The sequence below is a fragment of the Oncorhynchus gorbuscha genome, linkage group LG04, assembly GCF_021184085.1.
Source record: "Oncorhynchus gorbuscha isolate QuinsamMale2020 ecotype Even-year linkage group LG04, OgorEven_v1.0, whole genome shotgun sequence".
NCBI lineage: Eukaryota > Metazoa > Chordata > Actinopteri > Salmoniformes > Salmonidae > Oncorhynchus > Oncorhynchus gorbuscha.
Window position 1 is genome coordinate 66657060 of NC_060176.1, and position 23776 is coordinate 66680835.

The following is a 23776-nucleotide window of genomic DNA, read 5'->3' on the forward strand; positions in this document are numbered from 1 at the left end:
ATAAATGGCTGCCTGTTAGCAGGATCGGTGGTATCTGGGATATTGGGTACGTACCACCTCTGAGGTTACCCAATTGAAGTAAGTTGTGGACATCCCAAGGAAATCGAATAGCACTAACCCTTGTTGCAGTGTTGGCATCACTTGACTCCACTTCCGCGTTTTCAAGCAAGCCAGCTAAACATCACAGCTTCCTCCCCCTCCCAACGAGAATGGAAATCAGACTGCAACAGTGCTGGATATTCATTGAACTAGCTATGTAAAGAGTCTCGTAGCTCGCTTATAAATTGAACGGACCATTCACTGTCAAAACATATCCTTGCTTAAACAGTGAAGCGGCTTTCAGGTAAGATTTGTCAACAACTAGCTACGCTAGCTAGCCTTAACTGTTGTTAGCTAGCATAAAGGTTGGCTACTGTACATGAATCAGTGGCACATAGTTGTTTATCAGAGGCAGACTCAGATATTGATGTCCTGAGATTTGCTCTGTGTTACACTCACTTTTCAGAATACATTTCACTGATTCAAAATATCATAGTTAGCTAAGCTAAAGTTGTAACAATTTCCAGATATTATATTATAGCTAGCTACTAACGTCGTAACTAGGCTACATTATGCTTAGCTAAGCGCTAGCTAACGTCTGCTGTTTTAGCCACATAACTAGGTAACTAATTTGTCTGTTCTGCCAACTATTCAAAAATAGGCTTTTTTTATCGGATCAGTGTTTTCTAATGACTTTAAACAAATCAGATTAATCTGACCTAATTAACGATCAATACATTAGGCCACACAATAACCCATATCGTTGAGTTTAATCAGCTACTGCTGAAAGCGCTTAGTCTCGTACGAACCATTCTGACTGCGGATACCTTGATGCGAAACAATGTGAGCTCGCGAGATCAGGATGGTTCGTACAAGGTTATGAGTCTCTTACTCGAGCTAGCTTGCTCAACTGGTTGTTTTACTGTTCTTGTAGTATGTACACTGAACAAGAATAGAAACGCAACATGCAACAATTTCACAGCTCATAAGGAAATCAGTCTATTTAAATAAATTCATTACGCCCTAATCTACGTATTTCACATGACTGGGAATACAGATCTGCATAGGTTGGTCACAGATACCTTTTTAAAAGTAGGGTCATGGATCAGAAAACCAGTCAGTATCTGTTGTGACCACTATTTGCCTCATGGAGCACGACATATTTCCTTCACAGAGTCGATCGGGCTGTTGATTGTGGCCTGTGAAACGTTGTTCCACTTATCTTCAATGGCTGTGCGAAGTGGCTGGATATTGGCAGGAACTGGAACACACTGTAGTACACGTCGATCCAGAGCATCCTAAACATGCTCAATGGGTGACATGTCTGAGTATGCAGCCAGTGGAAGACATTTTCAGCTTCCAGGAATTGTGTACAGATCCTTGTGACAAGAGGCTGTGCATTATCATGCTGAAACAACATGAGGTGATCTCGGCAGATGAATTGCACGACAGTGAGCCTCAGGATTTCGTCACAGTATTTCTGTGCATTCAAATTGCCATCGATAAAATGCAATTGTGTTCATTATCCATAACTCATGGCTCCCCATACCATAACCCCACCGCCACAATGGGGCACTCGGTTCACAACGTTGAAATCAGCAACCTGCTCGCCAACACGACGCCAGAGTGCTATCTGCCCGGTACAGTTGAACCCAGGATTCATCTGTGAAGAACACACTTCTCCAGCGTCCCAGTGAGCACTTTCCCACTGAAGTCAGTTATGACGCCAAAATGCAGTCAGGTCAAGACTGGTGAGGACTATGAGCATGCAGATGAACTTCCCTAAAACGATTTCAAAATTTATTCGGTTGGTCAAACCCACAGTTTCATCAGCTGTCTGGGTGGCTGTTCTCAGACGATCCCGCAGGTGAAGAAGCTGGATGTGGAGGTCCTGGGCTGGTGGGGTTACACGTGGTCTGCAGTTGTGAGGCCGGTTGGACATACTGCTATATTCTCTAAAATGACATTGCAGGAGGCTTATGGTAAATAAATTAACATTCAATTCTCTGGCAACAGCTGTGGTGGACATTTTCAGTCACCGTGCCAATTGCTCGCTCCCTCAACTTGAGACATCTGTGGCATTGTTGTGACACAACAGCACATTTTAGTGGCCTTTTATTGTCCCCAGCACAAGGTGCACCTGTGTGATAATGCTGTTTAATCAGCCTTTTGATATGCCCCAGCTGTCAGTTGGATGGTTTATCATTGGTAAATGACAAATGTTCACTAACAGTGATGTAAACATTTGTTTGAGAGTAACTTTTTGTGCATATGGGACATTTCTGGAATTTTTTATTTCAGCTCATGGAACATGGAACCATCACTTTACATGTTGCGTTTATATTCAGTATGTTGAGGTGCCTACTTTCTCCTGACATTACCGTGGTTTGAGCAAGCCCCATTAGCAGTATTGTTAGCTAGCTAATCGGATGGCTATCATTACCTATGTAGATATGGTTTGACAGAGGTAGGTAATTTGTTAATCGTGAAGCATGATTCATGATTTGCATGCTCTTCCAGTTGAGTTGGTTTCATGCATTATCAGCTCCCTATAATTCCAGATACTAATAAAGCTGTTCCTGTACCAGTTATTTGCATTTGACTAACTAAGTTTATGACATGCAAGAAACCCGAAACCTTCTGCAAAGAACTAATGTAAAAAAGGTCTACCCAAACCTATTTCACAGCACACCCACCAAGGACTGTAGACACCCACATTTAAAGGGATACTTCTGGATTTTGGTAATGAAGCCATTATCTAGTTTCCCAGAGTCGGATGAACTCATGGATACAATTTTTATGTTGTCTCTGCATCCAGTATGTTAGTTAGAGGTAGTTTCGCAAGTCAATGCTAACTGGTGTTAGCACAATGACTGGAAGTCCATCGTATATACGAGCATGTTAGCAGTTACCATAGACTCTGTCATTGGGCTAACGCTAGTTAACAACTTGCTTCAAACTGCACGCAGAGACCTACATGAGTATATCTTGACTCTGGGGAAGTAGAAAAGGGCTGCATTGCCGAAATCCTCATTTATCCCTTTTAACCTTTAACTGAACTGCATGATAGATTTTTATGCCCTGTGGTCACTAGGGCCCTGTTTTGTAGGTGTTTAACCAATGTCTCTCACTCTCGTCTTCAGGAGGCAATGGGGGGGTTGGGTAATGGTCGTCGAGGGGGGCGGTCTCCTCCTCTTATGATTGGTGCTCTGATCGCTTGTGTCCTCGTCCTGGGTTTCAACTACTGGGTCTCGAACTCACGGAACTTGGAGTTACAGGTGTGTGTGATCTTTAATCAAATATATTTATAACTAAACCAAGATAGTTAATCTGTGTTGTTTACAGTGGGGGGGGGGGGGGTGGTGTAACTAATGGTTAGGGTTTAGAGAAGGGCATAAACTAATCCCAGGGTTACAGTCCATGTTTTTGAAGTGGATTGGAAACGAGGCCGAGCCAGTTGGAGAAGTTGTATGGAGAAAGGCAAGCTGTTTAGATTAATGAATATGGTAAGCTGAAGTATGTGATTAGAACAAGGGCCATGTCACAGAGCAGAATGAGTAAGCTAATTTTGTACTGCTTTTTTTAAGTGTTTAAAGATTCTCTAAGCCTTTGTTTTGAATGATGCTACTCTGACCCTGTGACACCCTGCGTGTGCTGTGGTGGTGGGCAGACAAAGCTGTACGAGTTGGAAGCGCAGATGCGTCGGGCGGCGTCAGAGCGTGGGGCAGTGGAGGTGAAGAAGAACGAGTTCCAGGAAGAGATTCAGCGGCTGAAAGAGGAGAGCAGCCGCATGCAGAGCCTGAACAAGAGGTTGGAGGGAGTCCACAACACCTGTAGCCAGGAAAAGGTAGTTTACTGTACTGGAGTGTACTCACCTGAGCACTGCATCATAGATGGATGTATAGTACTCACCTGAGCACTGCATATCATAGATGGATGCATAATACTCACCTGAGCACTGCATCATAGATGGATGCATAATACTCACCTGAGCACTGCATCATAGATGGATGCATAATACACACCTGAGCGCAACACCACTTCTAATTTGCACACACACACAGTTGCTCATCAACACGCAACCCTCAGGACAATGCAACATGTAAAGTGTGATCAACACATTTGTATATTCTAAACATCATTGAATCAGTGCTAGGGATTTTTCTGCCATTCAAAAGTGCAAACCGTGTAATAAAAAAAAAGATAAATTTTCAGACTGGAAAAACACTAAACTTAAATGACTAAAACCAGAGATGAAATATGTAGAAAAGATCATTTGCCTACGGTATATATTTTTCTTTAATAATCTTTCAGAATTTACAATCACCTAAATACAAGAGAGACTGGAAGAATTGAAAATTCCAAAAACAAGGAATTTAGCAGTAAAGGATCACCGCATTAGCCATGGTAAAATGCATTGAATTGCAGGACATTTGCTTTAAAACGGCAAGTTTCTCAGCTCAATGGCAAACTGTGTAGAATTGCAGGAAATTCACTTTGTAGTTTTGAAAGTTCCTCTCAGCTCCATGTAGAAATCTGCAGGAATTTGGCTTGATAATGTAAAAAATAATAATAATAATCTACACTGCCAAGATGTGGCCTCTAAAATGAGTGCTATCAGTTTCTTTGTGTTCGAGGACTGTACTGAGTTGCCCATACTGTATACGCCACCTTGCTGGTAGCCAGTCCCGAGTTTTCCTCCCTCAGATGGGTTTCTTAATCCGTAGATCAGTGTACCTATTGTTTATGGAGTGTGTTTGTGTGTGAATTCCCAGTAAAGGTGTGATACCATGGCAGCATGGAAAGGAAATTGTGACCATCTGAGTACCTACTGGGTTCACACACACAGATCCCAAAAAAATGAGTCCTGTCTGTTTCCTTTAGGCAAGCCAACTGATAAATATATCCTCCAGTACCAAAGTAATACAGGACCTGAAAAGTAAGATGTTTTTTTTTTGTTGCTTCTACCTAAACTGTCTCTTGTCTTTAGTGTTGTGAAATCTCACTCTCTTAATCCAAAGTGTATTCTTTAAAAAAAAATCCCCAGTCAGGACTTAATACTACCTGTGAATTTGTCTCTGCAGGTCAGTTAAATGAGCTAAATGAGGACCTGGGTAAAGTTCAGAAAGAGTTCCAGAGTTGCCAAGGCAATCTTAACACCCTGAACAAAAAACTCACCTATGACATGTAAGGCCCTCTATTATACACAGTCCCGCCATTTATGGAACGTGTATGACAGATAATCATGCATCACACTTTTAGGGTCTTGTGTGACCTTGTCAGAGGTAATTTATCAAATCTTAATGTGCAAGTAATAAGATGTGTTTGTATAGGACTCAGTGTAACACTCAGATACTAGCACAGAGGGAGGACTGTGCTGAAAAGGTAGCTGCAGCCAAGCGGGAAGTTCAGAAGAAACTGGAGATGAAGAACCCAGCAGTGTCCTCCCAGGTAAACCAGTAACCATGTTCAACGCTCACATCGTAGACCAGGGATCATCAGCTAGATTTAGCTGTGGGACGAGGTGTTTCGTGAGCGGATGGTCGGGGGGCCGGAACACAATAGTTTGTAGACTTGAAAATTGACCGCAAGAAGCCCGAACGGATCATATTTGACAAATACACTGCTCAAAAAAATAAAGGGAACACTAAAATAACACATCCTAGATCTGAATGAATGAAATATTCTTATTAAATACTTTTTTCTTTACATAGTTGAATGTGCTGACAACAAAATCACACAAAAATGATCAACCATGTAGGTCTGGATTTGGAGTGACACTCAAAATTAAAGTGGAAAACCACACTACAGGCTGATCCAACTTTGATGTAATGTCCTTAAAACAAGTCGAAATGAGGCTCAGTAGTGTGTGTGGCCTCCACGTGCCTGTATGACCTCCCTACAACACCTGGGCATGCTCCTGATGAGGTGGCGGATGGTCTCCTGAGGGATCTCCTCCCAGACCTAGACTAAAGCATCCGCCAACTCCTGAACAGTCTGTGGTGCAACGTGGCGTTGGTGGATGGAGCGAGACATGATGTCCCAGATGTGTTCAATTGGATTCAAGTCTGGGGAACGGGCGGGCCAGTCCATCGCATCAATGCCTTCCTCTTGCAGGAACTGCTGACACTCTCCAGCCACATGAGGTCTTGCTTAGGAGGAACACAGGGCCAACCACACCAGCATATGGTCTCACAAGGGGTCTGATGGCAGTCAGGCAGTGCTCCTCCTTGCACAAATGCGGAGGTAGCAGTCCTGCTGCTGGGTTGTTGCCCTCCGACAGCCTCAAAGTCTCTTGATGTACTGGCCTGTCTCCTGGTAGCGCCTCCATGCTCTGGACACTACACTGACAGACACAGCAAACCTTGTTGCCACAGCTCACATTGATGTCCCATCCTGGATGAGCTGCACTACCTGAGCCACTTGTGTGGGTTGTAGACTCCGTCTCATGCTACCACTAGAGTGAAAGCACCGCCAGCTTTCAATGTGACCAAAACATCAGCCAGGAAGCATAGGAACTGAGAAGTGGTCTGTGGTCACCACCTGCAGAACCACGTGTTTATTGGGGGTGTCTTGCTAATTGCCTATAATTTCCACCTGTTGTCTATTCCATTTGCACAACAGCATGTGAAATTTATTGTCCATCAGTGTTGCTTTCTAAGTGGACAGTTTGATTTCACAGACGTGTGATTGACTTGGAGTTAGTGTGTTGTTTAAGTGTTCCCTTTTATTTTTTTGAGCAGTGTATATTTCACCTCTTGCTTACATTTGTATACAATCACATCTATATTACGCGTGGGAATTCTTGAACAAAATTAAAATCACTTGGTGCTATAACAAAATGTTTTGCTCAACTTGAGGGGCCAAATAAAATAATTTGGTCCGTGGGCCGCCAGTTGGGGAACGCTGTCGTAGACCTTACCTATCCCCCATTAACTGGCTCACTCATTAAGTACATCCAGGGATTTGACTCACAATCAGAACATTACCTGACATGACCCTGAACAGTGGCTGCCTGGCAAAAGTACCAACACAATTTCCATAATCTGACGTACTGAGTTTAGTTCACCATTGTATCTATCCACCACTGATAAAAGACCCTGAACATCATGCAGTATAGCTTGGCTGACGTGTGTGTGTGTGTGTGTGGTGTGTGTGTGTGTGTGTGTGTGTGTGCACACAGTGGTGAGAAAAAGTATGTGACCCTTTGGAATTACCTTGATTTCTGCATGAATTGGTCATGTGACTTCGATGAAGATCAGATCAACGATAGACCAACACAGTCTGCTTAAACTAAAACAAACACAGTCTGCTTAAACTAATAAAACAAACAATTATAAATTAAAATGTAACACTGTGTAAACATTCACAGTGCAGGGTGGAAAAAGTATGTGAACCCTTGGATTTAATAACTGGTTGACGCTCCTTTGGCAGCAATAACCTCAACCAAATGTTTTCTGTAGTTGCGGATCAGACCTGCACAACGGTCAGGAGGAATTTTGGACCATTCCTCTTCACAAAACTGTTTCAGTTCAGCAATATTCTTGTGATGTCTGGCGTGAACTACTCTTGAGGTCATGCTACAGTCGAATCTGACTGGGCCACTCCAGAAGGCGTATTTTCTTCTGTTGAAGCCATTCTGTTTTTGATTTACTTCCGTGATTTGGGTCGTTGTCCTGTTGCATCACCAAACTTCTGAGCTTCAATTGGCAGATGGGTAGCCTTACATTCTCCTGCAAAATGTCTTGATAAACTTGGGAATTCATTTTTCCATCAACGATATCAAGCTGTCCAGGCCCCAAACCATGATGCTCCCTCCTCTGTACTAGAGTTGGGATGAGGTTTTGATATTGGTGCTTTGCCTTTTCTCCACATAGTAATGTGTGTTCCTTCCAAACAACACAACTTTAGTTCCACAGAATATTTTGCCAGTAGCACTGTGGAACATCCAGGTGCTCTTTTGCGCATTTCAGACGTGTAGCCATGTTTTTGAACAGCGGTGGCTTCTTCCGTGGTGTCCTCCCTTGAACACTGTTCTTCTTTAACGTATCGTAGACTCGTCGATGTTTCCAGAGATTTCTGTAAGTCTTTAGCTGACCCTCTAGGGTTCTTCACCTCATTGAGCATTCTACTCTGTGCTCTTACATTTATCTTTGCAGGACGGCCACTCCTAGGGAGAGTAGCAACCGTGCTGAACCTTTATAGGCAATTCGTCTTACCGTGGTCTGATTAACTTCAATGCTTTTAGAGATACTTTTGTAACCCTTTCCAGCTTTATGCAAGTCAACAATTCTTGATCTTTTGTTCAAGACATGGTTAGCTGACTTCTGATTCAAATTGTATTGGTTTAGCAGATGTTATTGCGGGTGTAGCGAAATGTTTGTGCTTTTAGTTCCGACAGTGCAGCAATTAGCTTTTGGAGAAGTCATTAGCCTAGAGGTTCACATACTTTTTCCATCCTACGCTGTGAATGTTTAAATTATGCATTCAATATAGACAAGGAAAAATACAATGTGTTTTAAGCACAATTTGTCTTATGACTTAATACATTTTCTTGCCACTGTCATTAGTGGTTTTGTTTGGTAAATAAAAAATACAGGATGAAATTGGATACAACTTTGACTGTATTTTCCCTGCAGACAAATGCAGCACCCACACAGAAAATTGGCTCCACTGAGGTGGGCGTGCCAGATAAAGAGGGGCCTGGGAAGGCAGGGCTGGATGACACTAAGACTACTCCTGTCCACGGCCACGCCCCTGAACCATCAGCGGCAAAAGGTCCTGCAGTGGACCTCAAAACCTCAGAGCTGGAGACCAATGAGATCGCAGTAGACAAAGGTACAGGACAAGATGGCTGCTCTCATTGAGGGTGGAAGGATCTGGGCCAATAAGACAATTACACCAGCTCTCCCACTTCCTTATCAACTGATCTTTGACATGACATTACATACACACCATTTATACCACAGTCATATTCACCATTACCCTTTAAGCAAGTACAACATGTCTTGAATTGAATTGCTAGTTTTGCTTCTGAGAGGCTGACACGTGTATGCTGTCTGATACGAACTGGATGCTGCCCTTTGTCTAGCTCTCGACACTCCTGCGCTATCCCCTAAAGAGTCCCTGCCCTCCGCTGATGCTAAGGGGGACCAACCGGGGCTTGTAGAGGGGGCCAGTAAGCCCCGGAAAAATAACCTGACCGAGGACCCGGAGCTGGAGGTGATGGACACACACGGAGGAGAGCCTCAGATAGAGGGTATGACTCGCACAGCCTCAACCCTGCACCCACCATCTCAGAAACTGTACAACCTCCTCCAGACCAGATGTTCCACAAGTCCAGGGAGGATAAGCCAGTTTGTCACGCCATAATTAGAAAATAGTGTACTTTGTGTGAAAGTATTTAAAATGGGAAATAGTGAAACCTAGTATTGCCAAGGTTTTCGACCTTAACATAGTCAAAGATGTGAGAAATGGAAACGGACGCCAATCTTTTTCCCCTCCAGATGCCGACCCTGGTGCTGATGACATTCAGCTTAGCCAGTGGAAGGAAGAAGAGGCTCCTATTGGTCAGGAGAAGGTGGAGGATCCTGAGGAGGATTACGACGCAGACAAGCCGATAGTGGGCGGGGTCGACCCAGACCAACGGAACCAGATGGCTGAGAACATAGGTGGGTCACACTCGTATAGGGGGGGTGTCCTACCGTCACACTCGTATGGGGGGGTCCTACCGTCACACTCGTATGGGGGGTCCTACCGTCACACTCGTATGGGGGGTCCTACCGTCACACTCGTATGGGGGGGGGGTCCTACCGTCACACTCGTATGGGGGGGGGGTCCTACCGTCACACTCACATTTCTCCAGTAGAGGATACTTATCGTAATGAACGAAGTCAGCAAAATGCCTGCGATAAGTGATTGGTACAGTCCCAGCTCTAATGTATAGTAAGGGTGCTGATGTGTTCACTCGTAGATAAGGAGGCTGAACGGGAAATGCAGGAAGAGCTGGCGGACTACAACGGAGACGACGAGAACGAAGGAGAGTTTGAGGCTGACAAACAGGCAGAGCTCGCTCAGTTCTGAGGTAACACACACACACACACACACACAGTCTGTTTTAGTGATATAAATATCTAATTTTTGGTCTTGTTAGGTGGTTGGAGAAAGGTGGGAGCTAAGACCCTCCTCAATCCACTACCGAACCAGGAAGGGACTACAGCTCTTCAACAGAACTGTTGTCAAGACTACCGTCTGTGTAAGACTTCTGCTCTTTCAGTGAAAGCATCTCACGGTTCGCCTTAATATACTCAAGTCTTCTGCAGTGAATGTATATTTTGTCGGGAAAACAGACTTTGGATTTCAGAACTGCTATAACCATGGGTGAAACGATAGTTTGTGATAACATCCCAGATTGTGCTGATAGAGAACTGTGCTCCGATTCACTCTAGTCTTGACAGTGACTTAATGTGCAGTTAGTTACACTTCGCAGTTCTTACAGTAGTTTCATAAACCAATAGAAAATGAGATGTCCTGCTGTATGACAATGTGAATAAGGTTTTTGTTTCATAATTTGAAATGTTTGCAGGGATCACTCAACCCTGCATAGTCTAAGCTTGATGGTCATGTGTCCTGCTCACCATAGAATAACTTTTGTAACTTGTTGGTAAAAGTGGCCTCTGTGCACCAGGCAGACCCACAACTGTAAATGTTTCAGATACGATTGTTTTTTTTATAGCCCACTCAAAATGGTAATTATGGTTGAACACAGGTTAGATTTTTTTTCTTCTATTTAGATTGTTACAATGGATTTGTTGCTTACTGAACTGTTAAATAATCTGTTTTTTTATTGAGGAAATGTAGCACAGAAGGATGACAAAATAAATCATTTTAATACCATAGTTGGACAAGTTTGTTTTTGGTATTGTGGAGGATGTAGTTCTTCTGTCCTTTGGGATGTCTGGTATTTGTAGTCCTTTGTGGGTCAGGACCAAAAATACAATTGGGTAAAGGATGATCTTGTCCTGGTCAACCAACTTCAGACACTTGTCTCCCTCTGTCCTATCATAGCGACCGACCACAGTTACGCAGATGGAAAAAGTTGGTGTACGGAGACCGGGTCAGGGAGGTGGGTACGAGTTGTCATAGTAATGCAGGGCTCTGATTCAGATGATCTTGACCACAGGGAAGTACTTGTGAGTGGAGAAATCAAACTCCGGTAGTACCTAGAAATAGGGAGTACCATTTGATCAATGTTTCAATTTCCCAATATATTTAGTGCGTTTTGCTCCTCCCATTGTTACCTTTGTCTCCTTCTTGTGCCCGCCGGCAAGTAGTTTCATGACCACAATGTTGGGTTTGGCCACTTTTAGGATGCAATTCACCTGCAACAACCAATGTAAAAAAACAACCCATTTAGACCCACAAACTTGAGGCACAACCTCTCACTATTAGGGGTTAAAAGGCTTACTGACCTCTGGGTCAGGGCTGGGGACGTTCTCCAGGATCAGTTTGGCCTGCTGGAAGTGTTTACTGGCTGCCATGTAGAGGTCAGCTGACTGAGGAGGAGGACTGTACTTCTTCAGATCAGACATCTCCTACAGCCAACAAACCGAGAGGCACAGGTCGTCTTTTTACATCTCTCAATCCCTCTATCATTCTCTCCCTCCCTTCCCTCTCTCCCTCTCTCCATCACTCTCTCACACTCCATTTTCCATTCTTCCTATTTGTCAAAAAGCCTGCCCTCAACTACCAGTTAAGAATTCAAGGTTGGAAAAAACACTTCTGTGCCAGCCCTCTCCTCACCCTCTCTCTCCCACTCCCTACCAGCCTCTTTCTCCCCCCCCCTTACTCCCTCCCTCATTACTCGAGAATGTATGCACACATGACTAAGTCGCTTTGGATAAAAGCGTCTGCTAAATGGCATATATTATATTATTATTATTATTATATTTTTAATCTCCACTATAACATGTAATTCCTGAGCTATTCTGTGCAGCATGTCTGCAATTTAAATCAACCTGGAATGCACCACATATCCATATAATCAGAGCTAGCAATGGTTGGTAACACTACTGTACCTTGAACTGGACGTAATGGACTGGCGGGGGAGTGACCACACTGTTGAAGGGGGCAAAGCGATGCTCGTATCGCACCTGCTCGCTGTCCAACTCAAACTGTGGCTTCCGCACCTTTCCGTCCATATCCAGGGCTATCATAGTCTGCACCAACAGACAGGAGTTCAGTGTGTGTGTGTCCATCCAAGTGAGGATGGCTTTCACTTCAGCAGTAACAAATTCATGAACTTCTTTGAGGAAAAGATCATGATTATTAGAAAGCAGATTACGGACTCCTCTTTAAATCTATGTTGTCCTGAGTCTGCACAACTCTGCCAGGACCTAGGATCAAGAGACACTCAAGTGTTTTAGTACTATATCTCTTGACACAATGATGAAAATAATCATGGCCTCTAAACCTTCAAGCTACATACTGGACCCTATTCCAACTAAACTACTGAAAGAGCTGCTAAAATAAACTTTTTTACCTTTATTTAACTAGGCAAGTCAGTTAAGAATGTATCCTTATTTTCAATGACTGCCTAGGAACAGTGGGTTAACTGCCTGTTCAGAGGCAGAACGATAGATCTGTACTTTGTCAGCTCGGGATATGAACTTGCAACCTTTCGGTTACTAGTCCAATACTAACCACTAGGCTACCCTGCCGCCCCATCCGCCTATATCGAATCTTCCATTTCTATGAAATTTGAGAAAAGGTTGTTGCGCAGCAACTCACTGCCTTCCTGAAGACAAACGACGTATATGAAATCCTTCCGTCCAGTTTTAGACCCCATAATAGCACGGAGACTGCACTTGTGAAGGTGGTAAATGACCTTTTAATGGCATCAGACCGACGCTCTGCACCTGTCCTCGTGCTGCTTTTGATACCATCGATCACCACATTCTTTTGGAGAGATAGGAAACCCAAATTGGTTTACACAAGTTCTGGCCTGGTTTAGATCTTATCTGTCGGAAAGATAGTTTCAATGTGAATGGCTTGTCCTCTGACAAATCAACTGTAAATTTGTGTTCCTCAAGGTTCCGTTTTAGGACCTATTGTTTTCACTATATATTTTACCTCTTGGATGTCATTTGAAAACAATGTTAACTTTCACTGCTATGTGGATGACACAAAGCTGTACATTTCAATGAAACATGGTGAAGCCCCAAAATTGCCCTCGCTAGAAGCCTGTGTTTCAAACATAAGGAAGTGGAAGGCTGCAAACCTTCTACTTTAACTCCAGACGAAACAGAGATCTTCTGTTGAATCTGACAATCTTAGTTGTACAGTCGTCTCAAATAAAACTGAAGGACCTCTGCACCCTGATCTCTTTTGACGAACATATCAAGACTGTTTCAAGGACAGCTTTTTTCCATCTACGTAACATTGCAGAAATCAGAAACCTGTCCAAAAATTACGCAGAAATTAATCCATGCTTTTGTTACTTCTAGGTTAAACTGCAATGCTCTACTTTCCGGCTACCCAGATAAAGCACTAAATAAACTTCAGTTAGTGCTAAATACGGCTGCTAGAATCCTGACTAGAACCCAAAAATTTGATCATATTACTCCAGTGCTAGCCTCCCTACACTGGCTTCCTGTCAAGGCAAGGGCTGATTTCAAGGTTTTACTGCTAACCTACAAAGCATTACATGGGCTTGCTCCTATCTCTCTGATTTGGTCCTGCCATACATACCTACACGTGCGCTACGGTCACAAGAAGCAGGCCTCCTAATTGTCCCTAGAATTTCTAAGCAAACAGCTGGAGGCAGGGCTTTCTCCTATAAAGCTCCATTTATACGGAATGGTCTTCCTTCCCATGCGAGACGCAAACTCGGTCTCGACATTTAAGTCTTTACTGAAGACTCATCTCTTCAGTGGGTCATATGATTGAGTGTAGTCTGGCCCAGGAGTGTGGAGGTATGTGAAAGGAAAGGCTCTGGAGCAACGAACCGCCCTTTCTGTCTCTGCCTGGCCGGTTCCCCTCTTTCCACGGAGATTCTCTGCCTCTAACCCTATTACAGGGGCTGAGTCACTGGCTTACTGGTGCTCTTTCATGCCGTCCTTAGGAGGGGTGTGTCACTTGAGTGGGTTGAGTCACTGATCTTCCTGTCTGGGTTGGCGCAACCCCTTGGGTTGTGCCGTAGCGGAGATCTTTGTGGGCTATACTCGGCCTTGTCTGAGGATGGCAAGTAGGTGGTTGAAGATGTGGTGTGGGGGCTGTGCTTTGGCAAAGTGGGTGGAGTTACATCCTTCCTGTTTGGCCCTGTCCGGGGGTATCATCGGATGGGGCCAGTGTCTCCTGACCCCTCCTGTCTCAGCCTCCAGTATTTATCCTGCAGTAGTTTGTGTCGGGTTCTAGGGTCAGTTTTATATCTGGAGTACTTCTCCTGTCTTATCCGGTTTCCTGCGTGAATTTAAGTATTTTCTCTCTCTCGGAGGACCTGAGCTCTAGGACCATGCCTCAGGACTACCTGGCATGATTACTCCTTGCTGTCCCCAGTCCACCTGGCCGTGCTGCGGCTATGGAATCCTGACCTGTTCACCGGACGTGCTACCTGTCCCAGACCTATTATTTGACCATGCTGGTCATTTATGAACATTTGAATATCTTGGCCATGTTCTGTTATATATCTCCACCCGGCACAGCCAGAAGAGGACTGGCCACCCCTCATAGCCTGGTTTCTTTCTAGGGAGTTTTTCCTAGCCAACGTGCTTCAACACCTGCATTGCTTGCAGTTTGGGGTTTTAGGCTAGGTTTCTGTACAGCATTTTGAGATATCAGCTGATGTACGAAGGGCTATATAAATAGATTTGATTTGTGTGTGTAGTCTTGATAGAAAATGGGACTGCAACTGAGCCAGGACAGAGTACATGTTTAGGACAAGTGTGTATGTACACTTACCTTGTACATGCCAGCACACATGTTTTGGTAGGCTTGGCTCATGGTGATTTCTCTGCTGAGGGGGCGAGCTGCAGGCAAACACATTGTTATTGAGGAGCATGTTATGGCTGGGTGGCAGCAGTGTAGTACCAGATGGATTAAATTAAATGTAAATACTGTGATGTAATCCTGACCTCCTTGACCCTTCTTCTTCTTCTTGGTCTTCTTGCTGCTGCGTCCTTTCTGCTGCTCCTCCAGGAGGCGCTCCTCAGCCATCTGAGAGCTGTCCGCCCGACTTAGAGTAGACATGAGCCATGCATACAGGAACTCTGACAGATACCTGCACACCACCTCAGTCAAGCATACCTCAATCAAGTGAACACCAAACATATTTTCTCACGGCACAAATCGGTCAAGTGTACACATGGCACACACTCACCAGTAGATGTAGTAGTACTCGTGCATGCTGTAGAGTTCCAGTTCAAAGCCGCTGAGCAGGTACTGGATCATGATGCGCAGGTTGTGGTAGAGGATCCAGGTGCCCAGGCAGGCCAGGTGCTGTCTCTGGGGCTCCAGCTTCATCAGCAGGCTGTGCAGTGCTGCGTCCACCTTCTCTGCCTGCAGGGGGCGCCCCCACACCACAGTCAACCACAGGAGAACAGCAACATACAGTCGAGCACACCCACATTAGATAATTTACATCGCTAAACAGCAATGCATACAGTCAATTTCTCTCACACCTCATCCTGCAGTGTGGCAAACTCCTCCAGGATGTGGCCTAGTTTGTCTCTCTGCCGAGCGCGGTTGTGTCCGTGAATCTGGATGAGACTGCAAAAGGGCTGCAGGGAAACAGTCCTGGGTTGTTTTACTCCATTGTTTGGGAACAATATTATGTTTACAACTATCATGTTGATATCAAGGACTGTCAGAGCCACAGCTTCATCTATGCATTTGAGTGGTTACATTTCCCCTTATGCTAACCAAGTGGAGGGGATGCCATTTGGGCTGGAAAAAAAACAAATGAAGGATTGTGGCATTAATATAGAGAAGGTGTATTGGAATGCAGCCAGGTGACTTACTCTCGAGCAGTGTGCGACAAAGGAATCAATATAGTCCTTGGCCTGGTGGTTATTATACAGGCAGCACCTGCAGAGGCAGTGCATGGATCAGTCCGTTTCAAAGACAGAGGTAGATATTGAACTCTAATACCTCAGAAATGCATCCTTATTTCCTTGACATTTGAACGTAAGAATGCCACCATATACCAATTCAGATCTCTAACGACTTCTAGGAAGGAAGGATGCATTTGAAGGTAGGGCCATAGAAAGAAGCACTCCAATCTTCTATGACTTACTTGGAGGAGAGCACTGGTGGGCTGACAAAGTACCTCAGAGCATCTTTGATCATGTCCTGCATTGGTTGGGTCCCAAACACTTTCTTATTATCGATCAGGAACGTTGTCTAGAGACAGGGAGGGTATTCATCAGAACTGGATCCGAGAATTGTCCAGATGCACCAATCATGAGGGAGAATGTTCCTTACCTGCAGCAGAGACCTGGAGAGGACGCAGGGGGACTGCTCACTGAACTCACAGAAAAAGTCCTGAAAGCAGAATATTAAAACAACATTACTACAACCTTTAACAAATGCTCGAACAGGCAAACCATTATACAAGTATTGTCAGAATTTTATATTACAGTAACGTTGAAGTACAATAGTATTGTCAAAATTATTCTTATAGTATTTACAGATGTAGTACCAGAATTCCATGAAGGTTAGTTGTGTTGATGACCTCGCACACGGTCTTAATGCGGTCGATGAGCTTGCTGAAGTAGTTGATCATCTCCTCCCTTTTGATGATCTTGGCGTAGCGGGGGAAGGTGGGGGGCAGCAGTCTCTGGTTCACAAGTGGTTCAAACCCCATCATGATCGGGTGATCTGGAACGCAGGGTGGAGGGCAGGGTTCATAACTGTGAATTGTTCACTTGCGGTTAGAGTTTTTCTAAGTGAGTGAAGCATTCATTTTATGGTAGTGAGTGACACATTGGGGAGTGTGTGTGTGTTACCTCCTTTAGTAGTATCGTTCTGGGACTGAATGCCATGTTCGATGCTGGAGCGGAGGGCTGGGAGGAGATCTGCCGCCTGCTGCATGAGTTTCTGAGCTTCACTCACTGAGCTGGTCTGACAGAGCCAACATGACATCACATGCTCAATCAAATAAATCAACCATTTGTTCCTTTTTTTAGTAAAGCTAAGTGAAAAGTGTGTGGTGTGCTTCTACATCTGCATTGCTTGCTCTTTGGGGTTTAGGCTGGGTTTCTGTATAAGTACTTTGTGACATCTGTTGATGCTTTATGAATACATTTTATTTGTGTTACCTCTTTTTTCGTGAAGGCGATCAGCGCTGTCAGTAGAAGGCGTGTGAACTTGATCCGACTGAAAAGTGCCAAACACTGCTGATGCTGAGAAAGGAGGCAGAGAAACAGGTTAATAACAAGTGTCTCACACACTATACAGTGTATAAAACAGACACCTGCTCTTTCCATGACAGACTGACCAGGTGAATCCATGATCCCTTATTGATGTCACATATTAAATCCACTTCAAATCAGTGTAGATGACTAGGTGGAGACAGGTTAAAGAAATATTTTTAAGCCTTGAGACAATTAAGACATGGATTGTGTATGTGTGCCATTCAGAGGGTGAAAGGGCAAGACAAGATATTTAAGTGCCTTTGAAAGGGTTATGGTACTAGGTGCCAGGCGCACCGGTTTTAGTTTATCAAGAACTGCAACGCTAAGTTTTCCTGTGTATCAAAAATGCTCCACCACCCACAGGACATCCAGCTAACTTGACAACTGTGGAAAGCATAGGAGTCAACAAGGCCAGCATCCCTGTGGAATGCTTTTGACACCTCGTAGAGTCCATGCCCCGACGAATTGTTAATATTAGGAAGGTGTTCCTAATGTTTTTGTACTCTCAATATCTTTGTAGGGACACAGATTTAGCTCTGTCGTAAAATGGCGATTACGACCATCTAGAGACCTCTCCATTTTGGGGGATGGGGTGCTTTAAAAATTTTTTTTTTTATAGCTGCATATTCCAGGCTTGTCTCAATGAAAGGCTGCCTCATTCCCACGCTCTGGTGGACTGGCCAGGGCAGAAGGCAGGGGTAATAGATATTGCTAATCCCAAATGGACCACTACACTACAGCCTATGCACTCTGACCGAATTGGATGTAGAGATAAGGTTGTAAGTTGTCCTCTGATAGGATAGGAGGGATTCTCACCATATTGCTAACACCTATCAAATCCTCCATAGATCTCCACAAGTGCATAAGGTTTAGGGGTTGATTTGAGATTGGCCATAGATGCAGTAAAGAGGTCAAACTGTGGGGGATAGAAGGGGGATGCCAGATTGTTAGATTTGTTGAATGTTTGCCAAAGTGGATAGATATGTCATGATTGATGTATTGCAACAGGCCCAAAGTGGATACTAAAGTCAGATTTTGATATATTTGGCTATTTTCGCTGCATAACATTTAGAAATGGTTCCTTTTCAGGTTTAGAAGAAGTGATTGCTAAATGCCTACTCCCGTTCTTATAAGATGGTAGCATAGCTAGCATACAGAAATCGATGGTGGTAGTCAAAGTAGTTTTTAACTGTAATGCATTTGATTGGTGACGCTGACATTAACATGTATTGGGGTTGACATCCATACCAGCTTTATACAGATGTTTACCTCAACATAGTGTGGAACACACATAGGCTATTGTTTCGAAATGAAGGCACATTTTACTGGGGGGCAGTTAGGAGATTCAGGATCTTTCCCCCATGCATTTCTATTGTTTGGTTTGGGTTGCATTGACAGCTTTACCGCATCTATTGGATGGGAGAAATGATGGGGTGTACTGGTTGATATACTCAGAGACCGAGTGACTGATAGTCTTACCTCCAACTCCACCTCCGGGTCCCGCTGCTCACCCTGGCGACTGCGTGTGCTCTACAGGAGATGAAAGATAGAGGGGGGAAAAAAAGGATAAGGAGAGCGAGGAAGAGGAGAACGCGTGACGGACGAGCTGTGGAGTTATGTTAGTGGCACAAAGAGTTGTATACACTAGCGGCCATCTCAGCTAAGTATCAGATACATTATTTAGTCATGTATTTCGTCACTTTGCCAGAGTCTGGTTAGCTGTATTCGCACCAATTTGTGAGAGTGTAAGTGGATGGTGAAGACAGTAGTATGCATGTACCTTAACTTTCCTCTGTAACTCATCCTCCACATCCTTTAGCATACCTGTTGGTGCCATTGACATGTATAAAGTTAACTTGGCACACACACATCACTACATTATTATTTTATACCTGCAATGCCAAACATGGAACTTAAGACACCACATGAAAATCACCTGTAACCCGCAGGTCTGTCACATTGTTGGCCATCTTGAAGCCGTACGTCATGGCCTGGAAATCTTCCTAGAGACAGGACATAGAACAGGATCTTAAATATTATACCTAGAACTAAACTAAGCGTTGTTTCAGATCAGAAGACCTAGGAGGAACAGTGGACATACAGCGCATTCGGAAAGTATTCATACCCCTTGACTTTTTCCACATTTTGTTAAGTTACATCCTTATTCTCAAATTGATTAAGTAAAACATTTTACTCAGCGATCTACACACAATACACCATAATGACAAAGAGAAAACAGGTTTAGACATTTTTGCAAATGTAATACAAATAAGAAAACAAAAAACATTTATTCAGACCCTTTCCTATGAGACTCGAAATTGAGCTCCAGTGCATCCTGTTTCCATTGATCATCCTTGAGATGTTTCTACTTGTGGTAAATTAAACTGATTTGACATTATTTGGATAAGCACACATGTCTATAAAAGGTCCCACAGTTGACAGTGCATGTCAGAGCAAAAACCAAGGCTTGAGGTTGAAGGAATTGTCCATAGAGGTCCGAGACACAAATCTGGGGAAGGGTACCAAAACATTTCTGCAGCATTGAAGTTCCGCAACACAGTAGCCTCCATCATTCTTGAATGGAACAAGTTTGGAACCACCAAGACTCTTCCTAGAGCTTGCCACACAGCCAAACTGAGCAATGGGGCAGAAGGGCCTAGGTCAGGGAGGTGAACAAGAACACGATGGTCACTCTGACATAGCTCCAGAGTTCCTCTGTGGAGATGGGAGAACCTTCCAGTAGGACAACATTCTCAGCAGCACTCCACCAATCAGGCCTTTATGGCAGAGTGGCCAGTCGGAAGCCACTCCTCAGTAAAAGGCACATGACAGCCCGCTTGGAGTTTGCCAAAAGGCACCTAAAGGATTCAGACCATGAGAAACAAGATTTTCTGGTCTGGTGAAACCAAGATTTAATTGGCAGCATCATGCTGTGGGGATGTTTTTCAGCAGCAGGGACTGGGAGACTAGTCAGGGTCGAACAAAAGATGAACAGAGCAAAGTATAGAGAGATCCTTTATGAAAATCTGCTCGAGAGCACCAAGGACCTCAGACTGGAGCGAAGGATCATCTTCCAACAGGAAAACGGCCCTAAGCACACAGCCAAGACAACGCAGGAGTGGCTTCGGGACAAGTCTTTGAATGTTCTTCAGTGGGCCAGCCAGAGCCCGGACTTGAACCCGATCGAACATCTCGGGAGAGACCTGAAAATAGCAGTGCTGTGACACTCCCCATCCAACCTGACAGAGCTTGAGAGGATCTACAGAGAAGAATGGGAGAATACAAATACAGGTGTGCCAAGCTTGCAGCATCATACCCAAGAAGACTCGAGGCTGTAGTTGCTGCCAAAGTTGCTTCAACAAACTACTGTGTAAAGGGTCTGAATACTTATGTAAATGTGATTTCAGTTTTTTATATATATATATAAATTTGCAAAAAATTCCAAAAACCAGTTTTTGCTTTGTCATTATGGGGAATTGTGTGTAATTTGATTAGGGGGAAAAAACTACGTAATCTATTTTAGAATAAGGCTGTAACAAAATGTGGAAAAAGTCTAGGGGTCTGAATACTTTCCGAATGCACTGTAGTTTGACTGTGTCCCATAGACGGGACTATAGGAGGTATAGGGACAGTTTGTGTTAACCTGGTCCCAGATCTGTTGGTGGTGTCTTGCTAATTTATTTGACATGACAGAGTGTGTGAGTGATAGAGAGAGAATTTGTTCCGTGCAAAAGCCCAAAGAGACCAAACGTCTTGCCTCCTCGAACACGGCGGCTTTGTTGACCTTCTCACGGGCGATGTCGCACACCTTGAGGATGCCCAGAGTGAAGGCCTTGAGGGCAGGGTCCTCGATCAGGTTGGGGTTGTGGACGTAGAGGCAGGTGAACACTGTCTGGGCTAGGGAGTGACCCTCCAGCCAGGTGATCTACACACACACAAACAACTTAAAAGTACTTACGTTTGTTTTGATTGGTAATTGTTATGCATAGTGGGTTGATGCAGTTTGGTATTGATAAAGAAATACAACTGACCAAGCAGCAGAAACAGGTGTCCATGATCCCAATCAGCTCAGGAAGACTGAGGTCCCTCACTCTGATAGCATCATCCTGGAGAGAGCAAGAGAGGAGAGAGACAAAAAGGAGAAGAGCGCGCGAGCGACAGAGAGGAAAAGGAGAGGTGGGGGAGAGTCTTAATGGACTATAATGCACCTCACTAAAGGTTCAACATAAAACCAACATTTTCATTTCACAGTCTGAAACTCCAGGAATCAGAGCCATACCTTGACTGCCTGTTCAAAGTTGAGGACTTTCCTGTTGACCTGATTACCAATCATCCCTGCGTCCATCTTGGGGTCCATCATCTCAATGGCAGACATAGCCTCGAACAGGCCAAACCTGCTGAAAACGCTGCCATTAAAAGACCTAAAGCTGTGTGTTGTCAAGTGATAGATAGATGCATGTATACTGCAGCACTTCAGTATTTCACTAACACAGCACATTTGAATTAACGGCATAGAGAACAGTGTGAGAAACAAACAGAAACACTCACAACTTGTCATGGAGCAACTCCCCAAGGTTGAGCTCTGTAAATACAACACGAGAAAACAAATACAAGAGTACTCAGTCATCTGAACTATGCTAACCTGTGCCATCCAGCTTGCATTTCAGACTGGTGGCACCAAATTCCCACACAGCTGAAATCAATGGGTCTACATTAAGAATTACTTTACTGTATTGGCCTTTCTTTTACTGGTTGTGCAGATGTACACCAATCTTTTGATGAGAACCCTGATTTACCAGGGAAGGCATTTCAGAACTGTCCAGCAAACAAATGAGAGGAACAAGTATCATAAACCCCCGATACACAATTAAAATCATCAGCACATCCTGAAAAACGGTGTTAACGCATGTAACAGAACACACAGACAGACACACGCATGCACACTGAGTTTGTACCTTTGCATGCCCCTTTAAATTCATGTGTAATGTCCACCCAGTTTGCATTGTTCCTCATCTTCTCTGGGACACCCAATCCCCATCCTACATCGTCATCCTCTACTGATGACTTCATCACCATGGTTACAGCTGAAAGTAAAATCAGTAGGTTGTCAAATTCAAATAAGATAAAAATGTATAGAGCTATTGATGCAAGGACTGACCATCCATGATATCAAATGTATAATTTTACCCATGTGTTGAGACTATACAGTGTTCGTTTACATGTACGTTGTTCACAAACATCATTTGAGTAAAACAAGGTTATATGGGTTCTGATTGGAGTACAACTCAGTCACCGGGGGAAGGTCCAGGGGGAACTCAGCAGTCTATCATTTCTGCCAGTCAAAGAGTTGACTGTGAGGTCTGTGGATTCATTCAATACGATAACTAGCTAACCGCAATTTGTAATGAGGCACCGGAGTCTAATGTCATTGCACTAGCTAGCCAGTGTTAATAGCTAGTTATGCTAAATATCTTTCCGAGCTGGAGCATAATAAATCAGTCGAGATGGCTAACGTTAACTAGTTTGGTCTCTCTGCATCAACACAAATGTTTAATCATACATATTCATCAAATTGCATAAAACATTTGGGCATATTTTGGGGACATTTGCTGGGATCTTTTCGTTGTAAAATCACATAGCTACATACCTTGCTAACTGCTAGCGCTGCTAGATAGTCGTCCGAGGCTCCTCTTCCTTTTTCGGCGGGGTTTATCGGCGGTTGGCATCCAACGTGATGGTGCATTACCGCCATCTACTGTACAGGAGTGTGAGCCAGGGACAGGGAGAAACTAAATCCTACCTGCCAGCCCCGTTGCTCTAAAAAAAAAATAGAAAAATATATGTGAGACTATATCTAATGATGTTCTTCTCAAAATACTCTTTCAACTAATTTCCTGTATCCCCTTCTCCCTCATAGATCTCAGCCGCTCTTTTCCCCTCTGATTACTGCCCACTCTGTAGCAATACCAGCTCCACAGTCTCTGTTTCCTGGCAATAATCACACTTTCCTGTTGGATGCTTTATTATCACATTTAAGGTATTTTTCAACTGGCTGTGTCTCACCCTTAATCTTGTAAAAATAGCCTCCTCTCTTCTGTCCCTTCCTGCCGTTCTCCCCTACCCGACTTTCCTTTGTACTTGAAATAAATGCTTGCCCTTAGTATCTCTATTCCACTGCTCCTGACATCTCTACACCATCACTGTCCATATCAGGCTTTTTGCCTCTGCCTTGCTCGTTGAAACTACAATATCAACATCCCCACTACTAAGTGCTTGTTTAGCCAGTAAATCAACTGTCTCATTCCCCTCCACCCCCATATGAGCTG

General features: G+C 44.0%; 2 protein-coding genes across 7 annotated transcripts; one reads left to right on the forward strand and one right to left on the reverse strand.

Moving 5' to 3' along the window:
* The first annotated feature begins 38 nt into the window (after positions 1–38).
* On the forward strand, positions 39–10937 carry golm1 (golgi membrane protein 1). Its single transcript, XM_046347881.1, has 11 exons — positions 39–343; positions 3183–3317; positions 3710–3886; positions 4924–4978; positions 5124–5226; positions 5373–5490; positions 8679–8877; positions 9131–9298; positions 9546–9710; positions 10013–10123; positions 10193–10937. Exons 2-10 carry the CDS (start codon positions 3189–3191, stop codon positions 10120–10122), a joined length of 1224 nt encoding a protein of 407 aa, XP_046203837.1. The 5' UTR covers positions 39–343; positions 3183–3188; the 3' UTR covers position 10123; positions 10193–10937.
* Positions 10859–23226, reverse strand: naa35 (N-alpha-acetyltransferase 35, NatC auxiliary subunit). Of its 6 annotated transcripts, none has more exons than XM_046347875.1 (23): positions 23098–23226; positions 22406–22534; positions 21999–22032; positions 21730–21844; positions 21482–21556; positions 21208–21375; positions 19387–19453; positions 19231–19274; positions 18930–18980; positions 17355–17438; positions 17043–17157; positions 16736–16914; positions 16519–16578; positions 16331–16437; positions 16056–16122; positions 15717–15815; positions 15416–15594; positions 15171–15316; positions 14998–15065; positions 12117–12257; positions 11511–11633; positions 11340–11420; positions 10859–11261 (listed from the first exon to the last, which is right to left on the reverse strand). In XM_046347875.1, exons 2-23 carry the CDS (start codon positions 22524–22526, stop codon positions 11202–11204), a joined length of 2184 nt encoding a protein of 727 aa, XP_046203831.1. In that variant the 5' UTR covers positions 22527–22534; positions 23098–23226; the 3' UTR covers positions 10859–11201. The 6 variants fall into 6 exon arrangements, with proteins under 6 accessions (XP_046203831.1, XP_046203832.1, XP_046203830.1 ...); XM_046347876.1 differs by having other exon boundaries at positions 15171–15271; positions 21730–21847; XM_046347874.1 differs by having other exon boundaries at positions 21730–21847.
* Positions 23227–23776: the final 550 nt, after the last annotated feature.